This window comes from Hyla sarda, chromosome 9 (assembly GCF_029499605.1).
Source record: "Hyla sarda isolate aHylSar1 chromosome 9, aHylSar1.hap1, whole genome shotgun sequence".
NCBI classification, from domain to species: domain Eukaryota; kingdom Metazoa; phylum Chordata; class Amphibia; order Anura; family Hylidae; genus Hyla; species Hyla sarda.
Window position 1 is genome coordinate 107,488,390 of NC_079197.1, and position 15,413 is coordinate 107,503,802.

The following is a 15,413-nucleotide window of genomic DNA, read 5'->3' on the forward strand; positions in this document are numbered from 1 at the left end:
TCACCTCCTCATAAAAGCTGTTCAGGTTAGTTTGACAGGACCGATCCCTCATAAAGCCATGCTGATATGGAGTCATACATTTATTTTTATCAATATACTCCAAAATACCATCTATTAGGAAACCCTCAAACAATTTACATACAACGGAGGTTAAACAGGTCTGTAATTCCCAGAGTCACCTTTTGATCCCTTTTTAAATATTGGCACCACATTGGCCCTGTGCCAGTCCTGGGGAACAGTCCCTGTTACTATAGAATATTAAAAATAGGGGTCTGTCTATTACAGTACTTAATTCCTTTAGAACCCAGGGGTGAAGGCCATCTGGACCTGGTGATTTTGTCTATTTAGATTTTTTTGTAGGAGGCACTGTACTTCTTCTTGGGTTAGACAGGTGACCTTTACTGGGGAGTTTACCTTATCACACCGTATTTCACCTGGCTTTTCATGTTCCTTGGTGAATACAGTGGAGAAGAATTTGTCTAGTATATTTGCATTTTCCTGATCCAGTATATAATTTCTTCCTCATCATTTTTTAAAGGGTCTACACTTTCATTTTTGACCTTTTTGCTATTTATATAGTTAAAGAACACTTTGGGGTTAGTTTTACTCTCTTTTTGTGGCTTTTATCTGTATTTTACATATTTAAACTTTTTCTCTATAGCTTTTTAATGCTTCTTCACTGCCATCCTGATGTATGAATTGTGTTATTTTTAATTTTGTTTTTGGTATCAAGGAATCCAATGGATACCCCCCACCCCCCCAAAATGAAAAGTGAACCACATATTGACTCCATTGGCCCTCATTTACTAAGAAAATCGGGTTGTAAGTCTATCTTGCTTTCTTACCCGACTGCTTTTTTCCCCTGGTATTTATTATTATGTCGCATCCTGTTTGTCGCACTGGGTTTTGTTGGTTTTGGTTTCCAACTCCTCTGAGCTGTCGGGAAAAAATCCACAACAATACAACAAATTCGGGTTGGAAACCTTTATAAATACGTGGGAAAGCTCAGAAATGTCGGGTTACGCCCCTTTTTCGGGTTTGGGAGAATCCACATCGGGTCCGTCGGGAAAAAATGTTGCATCGTGTCGCAGACTGGCGCACGATGTCTGCGACATGGTGCAGACAAAGATGCGACAAAAAAACCCGACAAAAGAGGTCGGGTTTAGAATAGTAAATGAGGGCCATTATTGTTATTAAGGTAGTCGACAAAAAGGGAGAAGTTTTCCTGGGAACCATCCCAAACAATAAATATGTCGTCGACAGATTGTAAGAGCAATTTTATCTTGGAAATTAAGGGAATTTTCTTAGTAAAAATCAAAACTCTTTCCAGAATGGCTAGAAAGATATTTGCATAAGTGCATGAAATTGGCGTTCCCATCACTGTTCCTTGCGCTTGGGCATACCATTTCCCCTCATACTGGAAACAATTGTTTGTTAATACTAATCTGACTGAGTCCGGTATGAAGTTTATGAAGTGAATTGATTTATTAGAGCACTCCAAGAACTCTCTGAAAGCCTGTACACCCGCATCATGAGGGATGCGGGTGTACAGGCTCTCAACGTCTATGGAGGCCAATTGCTGCCAATAAAGATCTCGGAGTGAAGTTATTAAATCTCCTGTATCACGGAGATAGGTGGGTGTAAGCTTTTATAAGGGAGCTATCAGCCAGTCAATATAACTGGATAAAAATTGTGTTGGGGCAACAATGCCCGATACTATCTGACGGCAGGGTGGTGGGACAATTCCCTTTTTAACTTTCAGTAAAAGATAGCAATGCGTTTTTTTTTTTTTTAGGGTTTAATGGCAAGAGTTTTTCTGCTGTTCTTTCTGTTAGGGCTAAGTTTTCAACATATTTGTGGAGATTGGACCTTAATTTACTCATAGATTTTAATGGTGGGATCAGTTTTTTATTTATTATAAATCATAATGTTACCAAGTTGATTCATGGCTTCAGTTTCATAATCTTTTTTTCCACCAGATCACAATTGATCCTCCCCCTTGTCTCCTTTGGAGACCACTATATCACCTCTGCCGGACAACCAGACCAGGCCAATTTTTGTTTTTTTCTCCTCCCATTCTATAAACCATAACTCTTTAAATTTTGCACCTATAGACCCATATAAGGACTTGTTTTTTGTTTCATTAATTGTACTTTGTAATGATATTCTTTATTTTATGACAAAATCTACGACAAAACAAAAAAAATTATTTGTGGGGTGAAATGAAAAATAAAAGTAAAAAACAGTGCAAATGACACCTACAAATGAGACCTTATATTTATTCTGTAGGTCCATGCGATTACAGGGATACCCAATTTATATAGGTTTTTATTTTTATTTTACTTCTTTGAAAAATTTACTTTACATGCACCAAAATAAGTATTCTGAAAATTGTCCCTATAACTTTATAGGGATTTTTAATTTTTCCACATACAGAGCTTTTTGATCGCTTTTTATAATTTTTTTGATGGTATATGAAGTGACCAAAAATGCGCAATTCATGACTTTGTCATTTTTTTTTACATATACGTGATCGATGTGCAATTTAAATAACATTATATTTTAATAGTTCGGACATTTACGCACGCGGCGGTACCACATATGTTTGTTTATTTTTGATTGCATTATTTTATTTAGGAATTAGGAAAAGGGGGTGATTCAAACTTTTATTAGGGATGGTGTTAATTCACTTTTATTAACTCTTGAAATCTTGCGATTTCATACACTGTTCAATGCTGAGCTTTGGCTCAGCAATGATTTGTGTTATCGGTACCCTACTGCTATAGCCTGCCATGGCTGGCAGGGACATCAGAGCACCGGTTGGACAGTGATTGGGACCCGCAATTTTGCCGAGGATGTCCCGATCAGCTCAGCTGAGCTACCGGCAACATTAGACCCGCATTTAGACACTGCAATTAACTTTTATCGCAGCATCTAAAAGGGTAAAAGGGGATCTGCAGTTGCATATTATAAGTGTTGGATCTACTGTACGGGGCTCCGGCTATGCCGCGGCTCTCCCCTTGCTGGAGGTGTGTAGGCCGTGGCTATGTATCTTTATGTGAGAGGTGGAGATGAAGCGTTCGTGCATCCTTACCTTTCCTATAGAGCTGAATGGAGGGGGCGTGTCTGTCAATCTCACTGAGGTCAATGACACGAGCACTAGCTACACAGAGCCCTAGCTCTCGAATGCTGGGGCCGCAGAGTACCCCTTTAAGGGGTTAATAACAAAGGTGAGAGCACCTTTTCACCACTCTAAAGGGTTAGCTTAACTGGTTAACGACCAAGGACGTGTACATGAACAACGTGTGCCGTTAACTCTGTATGCACCCCAGTTGATTCTTGTAGCTGAGGGCCGGTGTTAATAGCCGACACGCAGCAATCGCCGTGGCTGGCTATAAACCCTTTAGATCGCTGCTGCCAGCTTTGGACATTTAAACAGTCACTGGTGGTCCAGTGGGGTGGATCGCCCCCCCCCAGCGTGATGTGTGTGTGTGTGGGGGGGGGGATTTAATTGATGTACTTCTGAGGTAGCCGGAAGGCTTACCTCTCCTACTGTTCTGGTCCCGGCTCTTGCATTGATAAATCAAGTGAAAAGGACACAGATCAATGTAGTTCTATAGAACTACATTTATCGGTATGAGGAATCTAATGATTCTTAATATCTGTATGAGGAATAATAATGATCTGTATGAGGAATCTAATGATTCCTCCTAAAAGTCCCCTAAGGGGACTAATAAAGTGTAAAAAAAAAACAAAAAAAAAAAACACGTTAACCCCTTCCTTATTAAAAGTTTAAATCACTCCCCTTTTCCCAAATTCCATATAAAAATATATATTAACATAACAATAAACATATGTGGTATCCCTTCGTGTTTAAATGTCCGAACTATAAAAATATAATGTTCATTAAACCGCATGGTCAATGGTGTATACCGTATTTTTCGTCCTATAGGACGCACCGGCGTATAAGACGCACCCAATTTTTAGGGGCAAAATCTTAAAAAATAAAGATTTTGAACCCAATAGTGGTCTTCAACCTGCGGTCCTCCAGATGTTGCAAAACTTCAACTCCCAGCATGCCCGGACAGCCGTTGGCTGTCCGGGCATGCTGGGAGTTGTAGTTTTACAACATCTGCAGGTCCGCAGATTGAAGACCACTGCAGGAGGAGGTAATACTCACGTGTCCCCGCCGCTCCGGACCCGTCACCGCTGCCCTGAATGTCGCTCCATCGCTGTCACCGTGTTCCCGTCGTTCCGGAACGTCTCTGCTGCCGGCCGGGTATCCTCGCTCTCCGTCGCCGCCATCACGTCGTTACGCACGCCGACGTACGTACGCGACGACGTGATGACGAGGAAGGAGAGCGCCGGCATACAGGGGATCCCGGCACGGAGCAGACACCAAGGAGGCAGGTAAGGTCCCTCCCGGTGTCCTGTAAGCACTAACCCGGCTATTCAGTCGGGCTGTTCGGGACCGCCGCGGTGAAATTGCGGCGGTCCCGAACAGCCCGACTGAACAGCCGGGTTAGTGTCACTTTCCCTTCAGACGCGGCGGTCAGCTTTGATCGCCGTGTCTGAAGGGTTAATACAGGGCATCACCGCGATCGGTGATGTCCTGTATTAGCCGCGGGTCCCGGCCGTTGATGGCCGCACGGACCGCCGCGATAGGTGTGTATTCGCCGTATAAGACGCACCGACTTTTTCCCCCCAGTTTTGGGGAAGAAAAAGTGCGTCTTATACGGCGAAAAATACGGTACGTAAAAGGTCCAAAATTTTTGGTCACTTTGTATATCCAAAAAAATGTATAAAAAAAATGATCAAAAAATCCCATGAAAACAAAATGGCACCAATAAAAACTACAGATCATGGCGCAAATAATTTGCCCTTAAACCTCCCCGTATACAGAAAAATAAAAAAGTTATATGGGGTCAGAAGAGAACATTTTTAAACCTACTAATTTCCGTGCATAAAGTTATAATTTTTAACAGAAGTAAAACAAAATCAAACCTGTATAAGTTGGGTATCATTTTAATCGTATGGACCTATAGAACAAAGATAAGGTGTCATTTTTACCAAAAAGTGTTCTGCACAGAATCGAAAGTCCCCAAAAGTTCAATTTTGCCCCACAAATATATATTTTTTCAGGTTTTTCTGTAGATTTTGTGGTGAAATATTAATGTCATTATAAAGTAAAATTAGTGTCTCAAGGAACAAGCCCTCATATGGGTCTGTAAGTGAAAAATTAAAAGCGTTTAGTTTTTTCCTCCTCACCTTCTAAAAATCATAAGTTCAAAAATTAAAAAAAAAACTTTGGTCCTTAAGGGGTTAACAAAACCATGCTGCCTTTTTAAAATGTTTTGAATATACGGTTATGCTTTAAGTTTATGTAAACAATTGTGGAGATCATTCATTAAACTTTGATTTTTGTTTAATTGCTTTTTAGGGGTCTAGAGAGTCGAGCTTACAGTGAACATTTCACTACTTACTTTAGATTGCCCAAAGAAGAAATTTTGAAAGAGGTGCATGAATGTTTCCTGTGGATACCCTTCACCCATGTCAATGCACCGGGCAAGATGTGCATTTCTGAGAACTACATTTGCTTTGCAAGCCATGATAGTAGTTTATACAGCACAGTCATTCCATTAAGAGAGGTAGTGCTTATTAAAATGTAAAACGCGTTTGCTTTGCTGAATTAAAAATCTTCTATGAGTTTAGGTTAAAGGAGTACTCTGGTGGAAAGCAAATGTTTTCAAGTCAACTGGTGGCAAAAAGTTAAACAGATTTTTAATGTACTTGCATTTAGAAATCTAAACCCTTCTAGTACTGATCAGCTGCTGTATGCTCCAGAGAAAGTTGTGCAGTTCTTTTCAGTCTGACCAGTGCTCTCTGCTGCCACCTCTGTCTGTGTCAGGAACTGTCCAGAGCAGGAGCAAATACCCATAGCAAACCTCTCCTGCTCTGGACAGCTCTTGACATGGACAGAGGTGGCAGCAGAGAGCACTATGGTCAGACTAACAAGAACTACACAACTTCCTCTGGAGCATACAGCAGCTGATACTGGAAGGGTTAAGTACTGGAAGGGTTAAGATTTTAAATAGAAGTGATTTACAAATCTGTTTAATTTTCTAGCACTGGTTGATTTTTTTCCTAGGGGGACACCATTAACCTTATTATTTTATAATTTGTGTATTGATGTTGGGTCACTTTGTAAATGCTGTTTGTTGTTAGGCTGGGTTCACATGACGTTTTCTCCCATACGGGAGCGCATACGGCAGGGGGGGAGCTGAAACCTTGCACTCCCGTATGTCTTTCTATGCGCTCCTGTATGTAATTCTTTTCAATGAGCAGGCCGGAGTGAAACATTCGATCCGATCGGCTAATTTTTGCGCAGTATGCGCTTTGACAACCGGACCTAAAACCGTGGTTGACCACAGTTTTAGGTCCGGGGGAAAAGCGCATACAGCGCAAAAATGAGCCGACCGAATGTTTCACTCCGGCCGGCTTATTGAAAAGAATTACATACAGGAGCGCATAGAAAGGCATACGGGAGCGCGAGGTTTCAGCTCCCCCCTGCCGTATGCGATCCCGTATGGGAGAAAGCGTGATGTGAAACCAGCCTAACACTTATTTCATAGATATCTTTAGTTGCCTGATTTTGGACGATCAGGGCAGAGTCATACGTTGCACATCCGCAGCGTATTTCATAGCTGCGGATGCACTGACTGCAGTCACAAGAGTGAACTTCCTGTTGCAGCTGTGTAGCCCTGTGTGTCCACTCATATCGGCAGATTTCCCTTCCCTCTGCGCATCTTCTACGAGCTGGCACTGTGTCTTCAGGGGGAAATCAGCTGCTACGAGCAGACCCACAGAGCTACCCTGCCACAACAAGGAGCTCGCTCTTGTGACTGCCATCGGCGCATCCACAGCATAAAATAAGCTGCAGATTCACAACTTGTGACCCTACCCTAAAAATGCACTTTTTATCCCACATCTGGTCTCAAATTGTCTAATGCAGGCCACACATACTAGATATGTTTCAGCCAAACTCAGTGGCTATCTAGTATATATGGAGGTCCCACAGTCTCCCTCTGATAGCAGATGTTGGGAAAAAGAAAGATCAAGCATATTGGATTTGTATTCTTAATATTTTTGTTCCTAATTAGATAAGCTGCAACTAAAGGAGACTGGCAGCAGCTTTCTTCCTACTCTCCTTTGAGAGCAATAGACGTATGTTACGCATTCACGCGATCTACATTGATCTATTACTTCTCAGCACAATCTACAAAATTGAACATAGGATTCTTAGAACACATTTGGATTAAACTACATAAGGCCTTGTGCCACTTCACTGCAACTTCCTTTAAGAGGGTCCTACCGAATTGATGTAGTACTGCATAGTGACCACCACCACTGCAACAGAAGCACCCGCAGAGGAGAAACCCAGGAGCTCAACAGCAACCCTACTGCCATGGCCCAGACCCGGGGTGCATAGTCTGGTAGTAATGATTTTGCAGGATTGCTGGGTTACTTCCCCTGTGGGCATTGGTAATGCAGCAGCAGTGATCAACACACAGAACCAGTTGAAAGAGGTTGCTGTGAAGTGTGGTATGTGGGCCTACACAGTTTGATCAAAATGTGTACAAAGATCCCCATTCATTTTTGTAAGTTGTGCTTACAAGCCATACATCAATATGTAATGTGGTGCCATGTCTTTTTTGTTTTTTCCTCCACATTTGTGGTCAATTATTTATTGATTCTACTGGTAGATCTTTAACCTCTTAAAGGTTATTGTCAGTAGGAGGCAGTTAGTGTTGTAGATTATTTTCTCCTTTTTATTTCTTGTTTTTTAGGTGGGGTTCAGGAGCGTGGCGCTACCTGTTCCCCCATATGCGGCTAAGGGGCTCGGGGCATAGAGTATGCACCGTTAACCCCTTCCCACCAGTGCCTGGGGTTGCACCTTGGGTCTGGGTCCCCCTACCTTCCCTGCTCGTCCTGCTGACATGACGCAGGTGACAAATATCTGGCTGAAGACATCTTAGGTCATTATGGCTGGTCACTGGGTGAGCATCTACCCCCCAGCCCCTCCCTCTCCCCCTTCCTTCCTTGCTTATACCTGGGACCCCAGGGGGATTTTTCATAAATTTTTTATTCAACTTTATTATTATGGGGACAGGGATAGGGGCTCCGGTCTTTATATTGCAGTGTCGGGACACTGCTTGCTTTCTTTCTGCTCCAGCTTGCCTGTCAGCTGGGCTCTGTTCTTTTTTGGGCTCTTCAGTTTACTTTCATTTTCACCCTCTACTCAGGCAAGTCGATGCCGGCCAATAGTCTATCGGAATGTGCACCAGGGGTCACTGATTCTCCTATCAGCTTGGTGTGCGCGCTTTGGGGGGGTCAGCTTCTTTTCTCCTCCCTCACCTCCTCCAATGGGGTCCATCTGGGTGCGGAGTCCACCCCCCCGGTCGGTGCAGCCTGCTTCTCTCCTTCCTGCTCTGCGGGCCTTTTCACCTCAGCGGCTGCCTGCCTCTTCACACAGGACAGCTACAGCCTGCTTCTCAGCTCCAGCTGTGGGACACAGGACCTGGGTGAGATTGCTCTAATTTATTTGCTGACTGCTTCCTTACTAGCGCTTATGTCCGACCCCGGACTTCCCCCAAGACAGGCGGCCACAGCCTTAGTCACCTACTACTCTTGTGTGGGCTGCAAGACCAAAATGCCGGTGATTCCACTGAATCCACCTGTTCCGGCTGCTCCACCCCGCGCTCCATCCCTCCTGTGTCTGTCTCCCAGGATGTTCCCCTGGAACGCGCAGTGTCTGCCCCTCCCCCAGAGTGGGTTTCTTCCCTTTCTCAGTCGATCTCCGATCGGGCTAAGGTCTCCAAATAAGTGGCCTCTGCTTTGGAGTGGTCTTCCCTGCGCACGACCCCCAGGGAGTCCCATGTTCCTCCTGACCCCCGCTTCCAGCGCTCTCACAAGCTTCCTAAAGTGATTTTGTCCGGTTCTTCTCCAGAGTTGCATAATCGTGATAGAAATTCTTCCCGCAGATCTCGCTCCTTTTCCCCAGCTTGCTGGCAGTGCCCCCCATTCTAGGGGCTGCTCCCCCAGTGACCATCCCAGGTCCCCAACTCCCTGTTCTAGGTCGAACACACCTCAGTCTAAGGCTACCTACCAACGCACACTCCCACTCTCCAGGGGAAGTAGCGGATGACTGGTTGGAATCCACCTCGGATCATGAGGACCACTCTGCCGTGTCTGAAATGGTGGACAGCTTGGTGTCAGCCATCAGGGACACATTTCATCTGGAGGACCCAATAACTTTGGATCCTGATCCGGAAGTTTCTTTTCGCCACTCCCGGCATTCCCCCAAGGCTTTCAGTTCTCATGCTGAATTTGACGCCTTGTTGGATGCAGCTTGGAAGCATCCGGGCAAACGATTCCAGGGAACCAAGAAGATTCAAGCTCAGTTTCCCTTTCTGCCCGATCTGGTTTCCAAGTGGACGGCGCCACCTGCAGTTGATCCTCCAGTTTCTAGTCTGTCTGTTGTGGCGAGACGCAAAGGAGTCCACGTCCGGGGTCTCCCAAAGATCACTGATCTGCGCAAACGCCTCTGGATGGAGAGACCACTCCCCCGGATTTGTAACTTGGCGAAATTTGCCTTTGAAGCGGCCGGTTTGTCCTTGCAACCCACCTTCACATCAGCTTGGGTGGCCAAGGCAGTTTCGGCTTGGGCTTCTCAGCTACGGCTGGGCATCCTGTCAGGCGCACCTCGGGAGGACTTGGCAGATCTCGCTCGCCAACTTTCTCAGGCCGGAGACTTCCTCTGTTCAGGCCTTGGAGTCGGCCGGATGCACGGCCTTTGCCTCGGGTAATTTGGTTGCGATTTGTCGCTCCATGTGGCTGAAGGAGTGGGATGCAGATGCTGCTTCAAATAAATCTCTAAGGTACCTTTCTCTGGTTCTCGGCTCTTTGGGAAACGCCTAGATGAAATTATTTCAGACGCTACTCGGGGTAAAAGTTTTCTGCTGCCGCAGAACACACCTCGCCTATCCGATCCCCGTCGTAAGGCGGCTTCCTTTCGGTCCTTTGCATCGGGTTGCCCTCCCAGTCAGGCGCACTACCTATCTCGGAAAGCCCTTTCTTACAACCGTTCTGGTGGTTTCTCGACCAAGTCCGGTAACCGTAAGCCTCCCTCCTCCTGAAGGGACACTCCCACCCTTGTCATCTTCTTGGGTGGGAGGGTGTCTGTCTCTTTACCGGGACGTTTGGCTAGCGCAGGTTCAGGACTCCTGGGTCCAGGACGTCCTATCCGATGGTTACCGGATAGATTTTGCTTCCCTTCCCCGGGATCGTTTCTTCTGATCGCCACCTCCTCATTCCCCCCTTCTTTGGCGGCGGCCTTTCAGGTTGCTTTAAGAACCCTTCTCACTCAGGGAGTGATTGTTCCAGTTCCTCCAGGGGAGCGTTTTTTGGGGTTCTACTCGAATCTCTTTGTTGCCCCAAGAAAGAACAAGAGAGCTCTGCCTGCTCCATTTTGGACCTCAAGCTACTCAACCGCCGTTTGCGGCTACGTCATTTTCGCATTGAATCCCTCCACTCCGTGGTGGTGTCCATTGATCAAGGGGAGTTCCTTTCTTCAATGGCTATCCAGGATGCCTATCTGCACATCCCCATTTTCCCCGCCCATCAGCGTTTCCTTCGCTTCGCTGTCCCTGCTATCTCTTGTCTTTCTGGGTCTCCTTTTTGACACGGCAGCCACACGTGTTTGTCTTCCGTTGGACAAAAGGCGCTCCCTGGCGGAGGGTGTCCATCGTCTACAGTGCCCTTCTCTTGTTCCGATTCGCTTTTGCATGGAGGTAATGGGCCGGATGGTGGTGGCCATGGAGACGGTCCCCTTCAACCAGTTGCGCTATCATCCTATCCAGCTGGCCATCATGGCCCGGTGGGACAAGTCGCTGTCTATTCTGGAAAGGCAGATTCTTCTGCCCTCCCCCCCCCCCCCCCCCCCCCCCATTCGTCTGTCTCTTCTGTGGGGGCTCCACTCTCCCCTCCTTCTCCAGAGGCGGTCATTTCTTTCCCTCCACTAGTAGGTTGTCACGACCGATGCGAGTCTCCAGGGTTTGGGAGATGTGTTTCAAGACCTGATGGTCCAAGGTCGCTGATCCCCCTCAGGAGGCTCACCTTCCCATCAATCTTCTGGAGCTCCGTGCCATCTTTCTTTGCCTCCTCCACTGGGAGATCCTCCTACAGGGTCATCCGGTTCGTGTCCTATCGGACAACTCCGCAATCCACATTCCGGGTGTGGAGAATCGGGAAGCGGGTTTTCTGAACCGCGCCATCGCAGATCCGGGGGTGTGGTCTCTCCATCCAGAGGCGTTTGCGCAGATCAGTGATCTTTGGGGGACCCCGGACGTGGACTCCTTTGCGTCTCGCCACAACAAACAAGTTCCTTTCTTTGTTGTGAAGTTGCAAGACCCTCTGGCTCTGGCAGTGGACGCACTTATCCCGTGATCGTCCTGCCGTCTCCCTTACCTCTTTCCGCCTCTCCCTCTCCTGCCCAGGGTTCTGAGGAAACTCAAGGCGGAGGATGTTCCCTCCATTCTGGTGGCTCTAGACTGGCCCAGGCGCGCATGGTACGCTGTCGTAATTCGGCTGGTCACTGACATAATTAGGCTTGTGGCCTACTTAATTTGGCTGGTCACCAACGTAATTCGGCTGGTCGCCGACGTACCACTGTGTCTTCTAGTTTGCCCCGATCTGCTCTCCCAGGGTCCTCTCTGCACCACAGTTTACTATCCCTGCATTTGAAGGCATGGTGGTTTTGAAAGCTTGTGGTTTTCTTCCAGGGTGATTCACACCATGCTTCAGGCTCGGAAGCCTTCCTCCGCTAAGATTTACCACCTCATTTGGCGGGCTTATTTTTGGTGGTGTCCGCCTCCCCGGTCATTTTTTCCTTTCCACGCCTTGCTTTTTTGCAATCCGGTCTGGATCAGAGCTTGACACTCAGCTCTCTTAAAGGTCAAGTGTCGGCTCTTTCTATTCTGTTTCAGCGACCGTTGGCTTCCACGTTTGCACCTTCCGTGGCCTTTCAGGTCTCCCACTCCTCCTTGGGATCTCAACCTGGTGCTTAGCGCTTTGAGGGAGGCTCAGTTTGAACCTCTCTGGGACGCTTCTCTTCGCATTTTTTCGTGGAACGTCACCTTTTTTCATAGCAATTACCTCCATTAGGAGGATCTCCGAGCTGGCGGCTCTCCTGTCGCTCTCCCTTCTTGGTCCTTCATCAGGATAAGTTGTTTTTTGGGCTGCCTCCCTCCTTCTTGCCCAAGCTGGTTTCCCCTTTAACAGGAACGAGGAGATGGTTCTTCCTTCATTTTGTTCGGCTCCATCCAATGCTAAGGAGTGTTCCTTACATAGATCCGGACAGCTCGAGCAATGCCTAGACTATCGTTCCATAGCCTCCACCTTTCGACAGGGTAACTCCTTCTTTGTCATTCTGGAGGGTGGACGCAAGGGTCTTCCGGCTTCCAAGGCGACCATTTCGCAGTGGATCCATTCTGCCATCTCGGAATCGTACCATTGTAAAGAAAAGCTATCACCTTTTCGGGTGACTGCGCATTCCACGTGTTCCGTTGGGGCTTCTTGGGCACTCGGCAATAGGGCTTCGGCTTTGCAAGTCTGTAAGGCGGCCACCTGGTCCTCTTTGCACACTTTCGTTAAATTCTTCCAGGTGCATACGTTTATGTCAGTGTTGCAGGCGGCAGTGGCTCAATCTTCTGTCTGATTCTGAGTTGGGTATTTTTCCCAATGGAGCTGATCTAGAAAAGTAGATTTTTTTATTTTTATTTTTATTTTTTTATGCTTACCATAAAATCTCTTTTCCGGAGGATCCATTGGGGGACACAGCACCCACTCATTGTGTTTGTTGCTATGGTTCGGTTTTCTGTCCGAGGGGTTGTTTTCGGTTCCTTTTTTTTGTCTGGTTCCCTCGGACACCTGTTGGTTTCTCTCTCTGTCTGTACTCTCCTACTGCTTTTGGACTAAACTGATTAGCTCAGGGCCAGTAGGCGGGGTATATCCTGCCAGGAGGGGTCGACTTTCTTTTGTATGCCTAGTGGCAGCAGCATATAACCACGGTCTCTGTGTCCCCTAATGGATCCTCAGAGAAAGATTTTACAGTAAGCATAAAAAATTGACTTTGCACATTTTGGAGGATTTCGTTTACGCTGTACACTTTTTGGTAAAAATTAAGTTTCCTTTATTCTGTGGGTCAAAAAGATTAAAATTATTTTTTTATGTTTATGCCATTCACCGAACGGAATCATTTACATTATATTTTGATAGTTCAAACATTTATGCACATGGCAATACCAAATATGTTTGTTAATTTTTTTAATGCTTTTTTTTAATTTATTTTATTTAAACCCCTTAAAATGAAGTATTTCTCACAGAAAAGGATTGCAGTAACACATGTTTTGCTATACAAATGTTTATTCCCTTTGTATGTGTTGGAACTAAACCTAAAAAGGAGAAAAAAAAGCAAATTGGACATACTGTCAAACCAAACTCCAAAAATGGTCTGGACAAAATTTTTGGCACCCTTTCATAATTGTGGAAAAATAAGATTGTTTCAAGCTTGTGATGCTCCTTTAAACTGACCTGGGGCAAGTAACAGGTGTGGGCAATATAAAAATCACACCTGAAAGCAGATAAAAAGGAGAGACGTCCACTTAGTCTTTGCATTGGGTGTCTGTGTGCCACACTAAGCATAGACAACAGAAATAGGAGAAGAGAACTGTCTGAGAACTTGATAACCAAAATTGTGGAAAAATATCAACAATCTCAAGGTTACAAGCCCATCTCCAGAGATCTAGATTTGCCTTTGTCCACATTGCGCAACATTTTTAAGAAGTTTGCAACCCATGGCACTGTAGCTAATCTCCATGGGCGTAGACAGAAGAGAAAAATTGATGAAAGGTGTCAACGCAGGATAGTCCGGATGGTGGATAAGCAGCCGCAAACAAGTTCCAAAGATATTCAAGCTGTCCTGGAGGCTCAGGGAGCATCAGTGTTAGCGCGAACCATCCGTCGACAAAGGAGTAAGCCAAAATCCTTCTGGGAAAATGTCTTGTGGACAGAAGAGACCAAGATAAAGCTTTTTGGTAAAGCACATCATTCTACTGTTTACCTGGCCTACAAAGAAAAGAACACAGTACCTACAGTGAAATATGGTGGAGGTTCAATGATGTTTTGGGGTTGTTTTGCTGTCTCTGGCACTGGGTGCCTTGAATGTGTGCAAGGCATCATGAAATATGAGGATTTTAACCCCTTAACGACGCAGGACGTATATTTACGTCCTGCGCCGGCTCCCGCGATATGAAGCGGGATCGCGCCGCGATCCCGCATCATATCGCGTCGGTCCCGGCGCTAATCAACGGCCGGGACCCGCGGCTAATACCACACATCGCCGATCGCGGCGATGTGCGGTATTAACCCTTTAGAAGCGGCGGTCAAAGCTGACCGCCGCTTCTAAAGTGAAAGTGAAAGTGACCCGGCTGCTCAGTCGGGCTGTTCGGGACCGCCGCGGTGAAATCGCGGCATCCCGAACAGCTGATCGGACACTGGGAGGGCTCTTACCTGCCTCCCCGGTGTCCGATCGACGGATGACTGCTCCGTGCCTGAGATCCAGGCAGGAGCAGTCAAGCGCCGATAATGCTGATCACAGGCGTGTTAATGCACGCCAGTGATCAGCATTAGAGATCAGTGTGTGCAGTGTTATAGGTCCCTATGGGACCTATAACACTGCAAAAAAAATGTAAAAAAAAGTGTTAATAAAGGTCATTTAACCCCTTCCCTAATAAAAGTTTTCCCATAAAAAAAATAACAGTGTAAAAAAAATAAAAAATAAACATATGTGGTATCGCCGCGTGCGTAAATGTCCGAACTATAAAAATATATCATTAATTAAGCCGTACGGTCAATGGCGTACGCGCAAAAAAATTCCAAAGTCCAAAAAAGCGTATTTTGGTCACTTTTTATATCATTAAAAAATGAATAAAAAGTGATCAAAAAGTCAGATCAAAACAAAAATCATACCGATAAAAACTTCAGATCACGGCGCAAAAAATGAGTCCTCATACCACCCCATACGTGGAAAAATAAAAAAGTTATAGGGGTCAGAAGATGACATTTTTAAACGTATAAATTTTCCTGCATGTAGTTATGATTTTTTCCAGAAGTGCGACAAAATCAAACCTATATAAGTAGGGTATCATTTTAACCGTATGGACCTACAGAATAATAAGGTGTAATTTTTACCGAAATATGCACTGCGTAGAAACGAAAGCCCCCAAAAGTTACAAAATGGCGTTTTTTTTTCGATTTTGTCGCACAATGATTTTTTTTTCCGTTTCGCCGTGCAT

General features: G+C 45.7%; 1 protein-coding gene across 3 annotated transcripts in view; it reads left to right on the top strand.

Moving 5' to 3' along the window:
* The window catches only part of TBC1D8B (TBC1 domain family member 8B), a 103,660-nt gene that overhangs the window by 48,450 nt on the left and 39,797 nt on the right, over positions 1–15,413 (top strand). For 2 of the 3 annotated variants that reach the window (XM_056539589.1, XM_056539592.1), the window contains exon 6: positions 5,441–5,648. In XM_056539589.1, coding sequence (XP_056395564.1) covers positions 5,441–5,648 — 208 coding nt within the window. The remainder of the gene's footprint in view (positions 1–5,440; positions 5,649–15,413) is intronic. The other variant, XM_056539590.1, reaches the window with a different exon arrangement.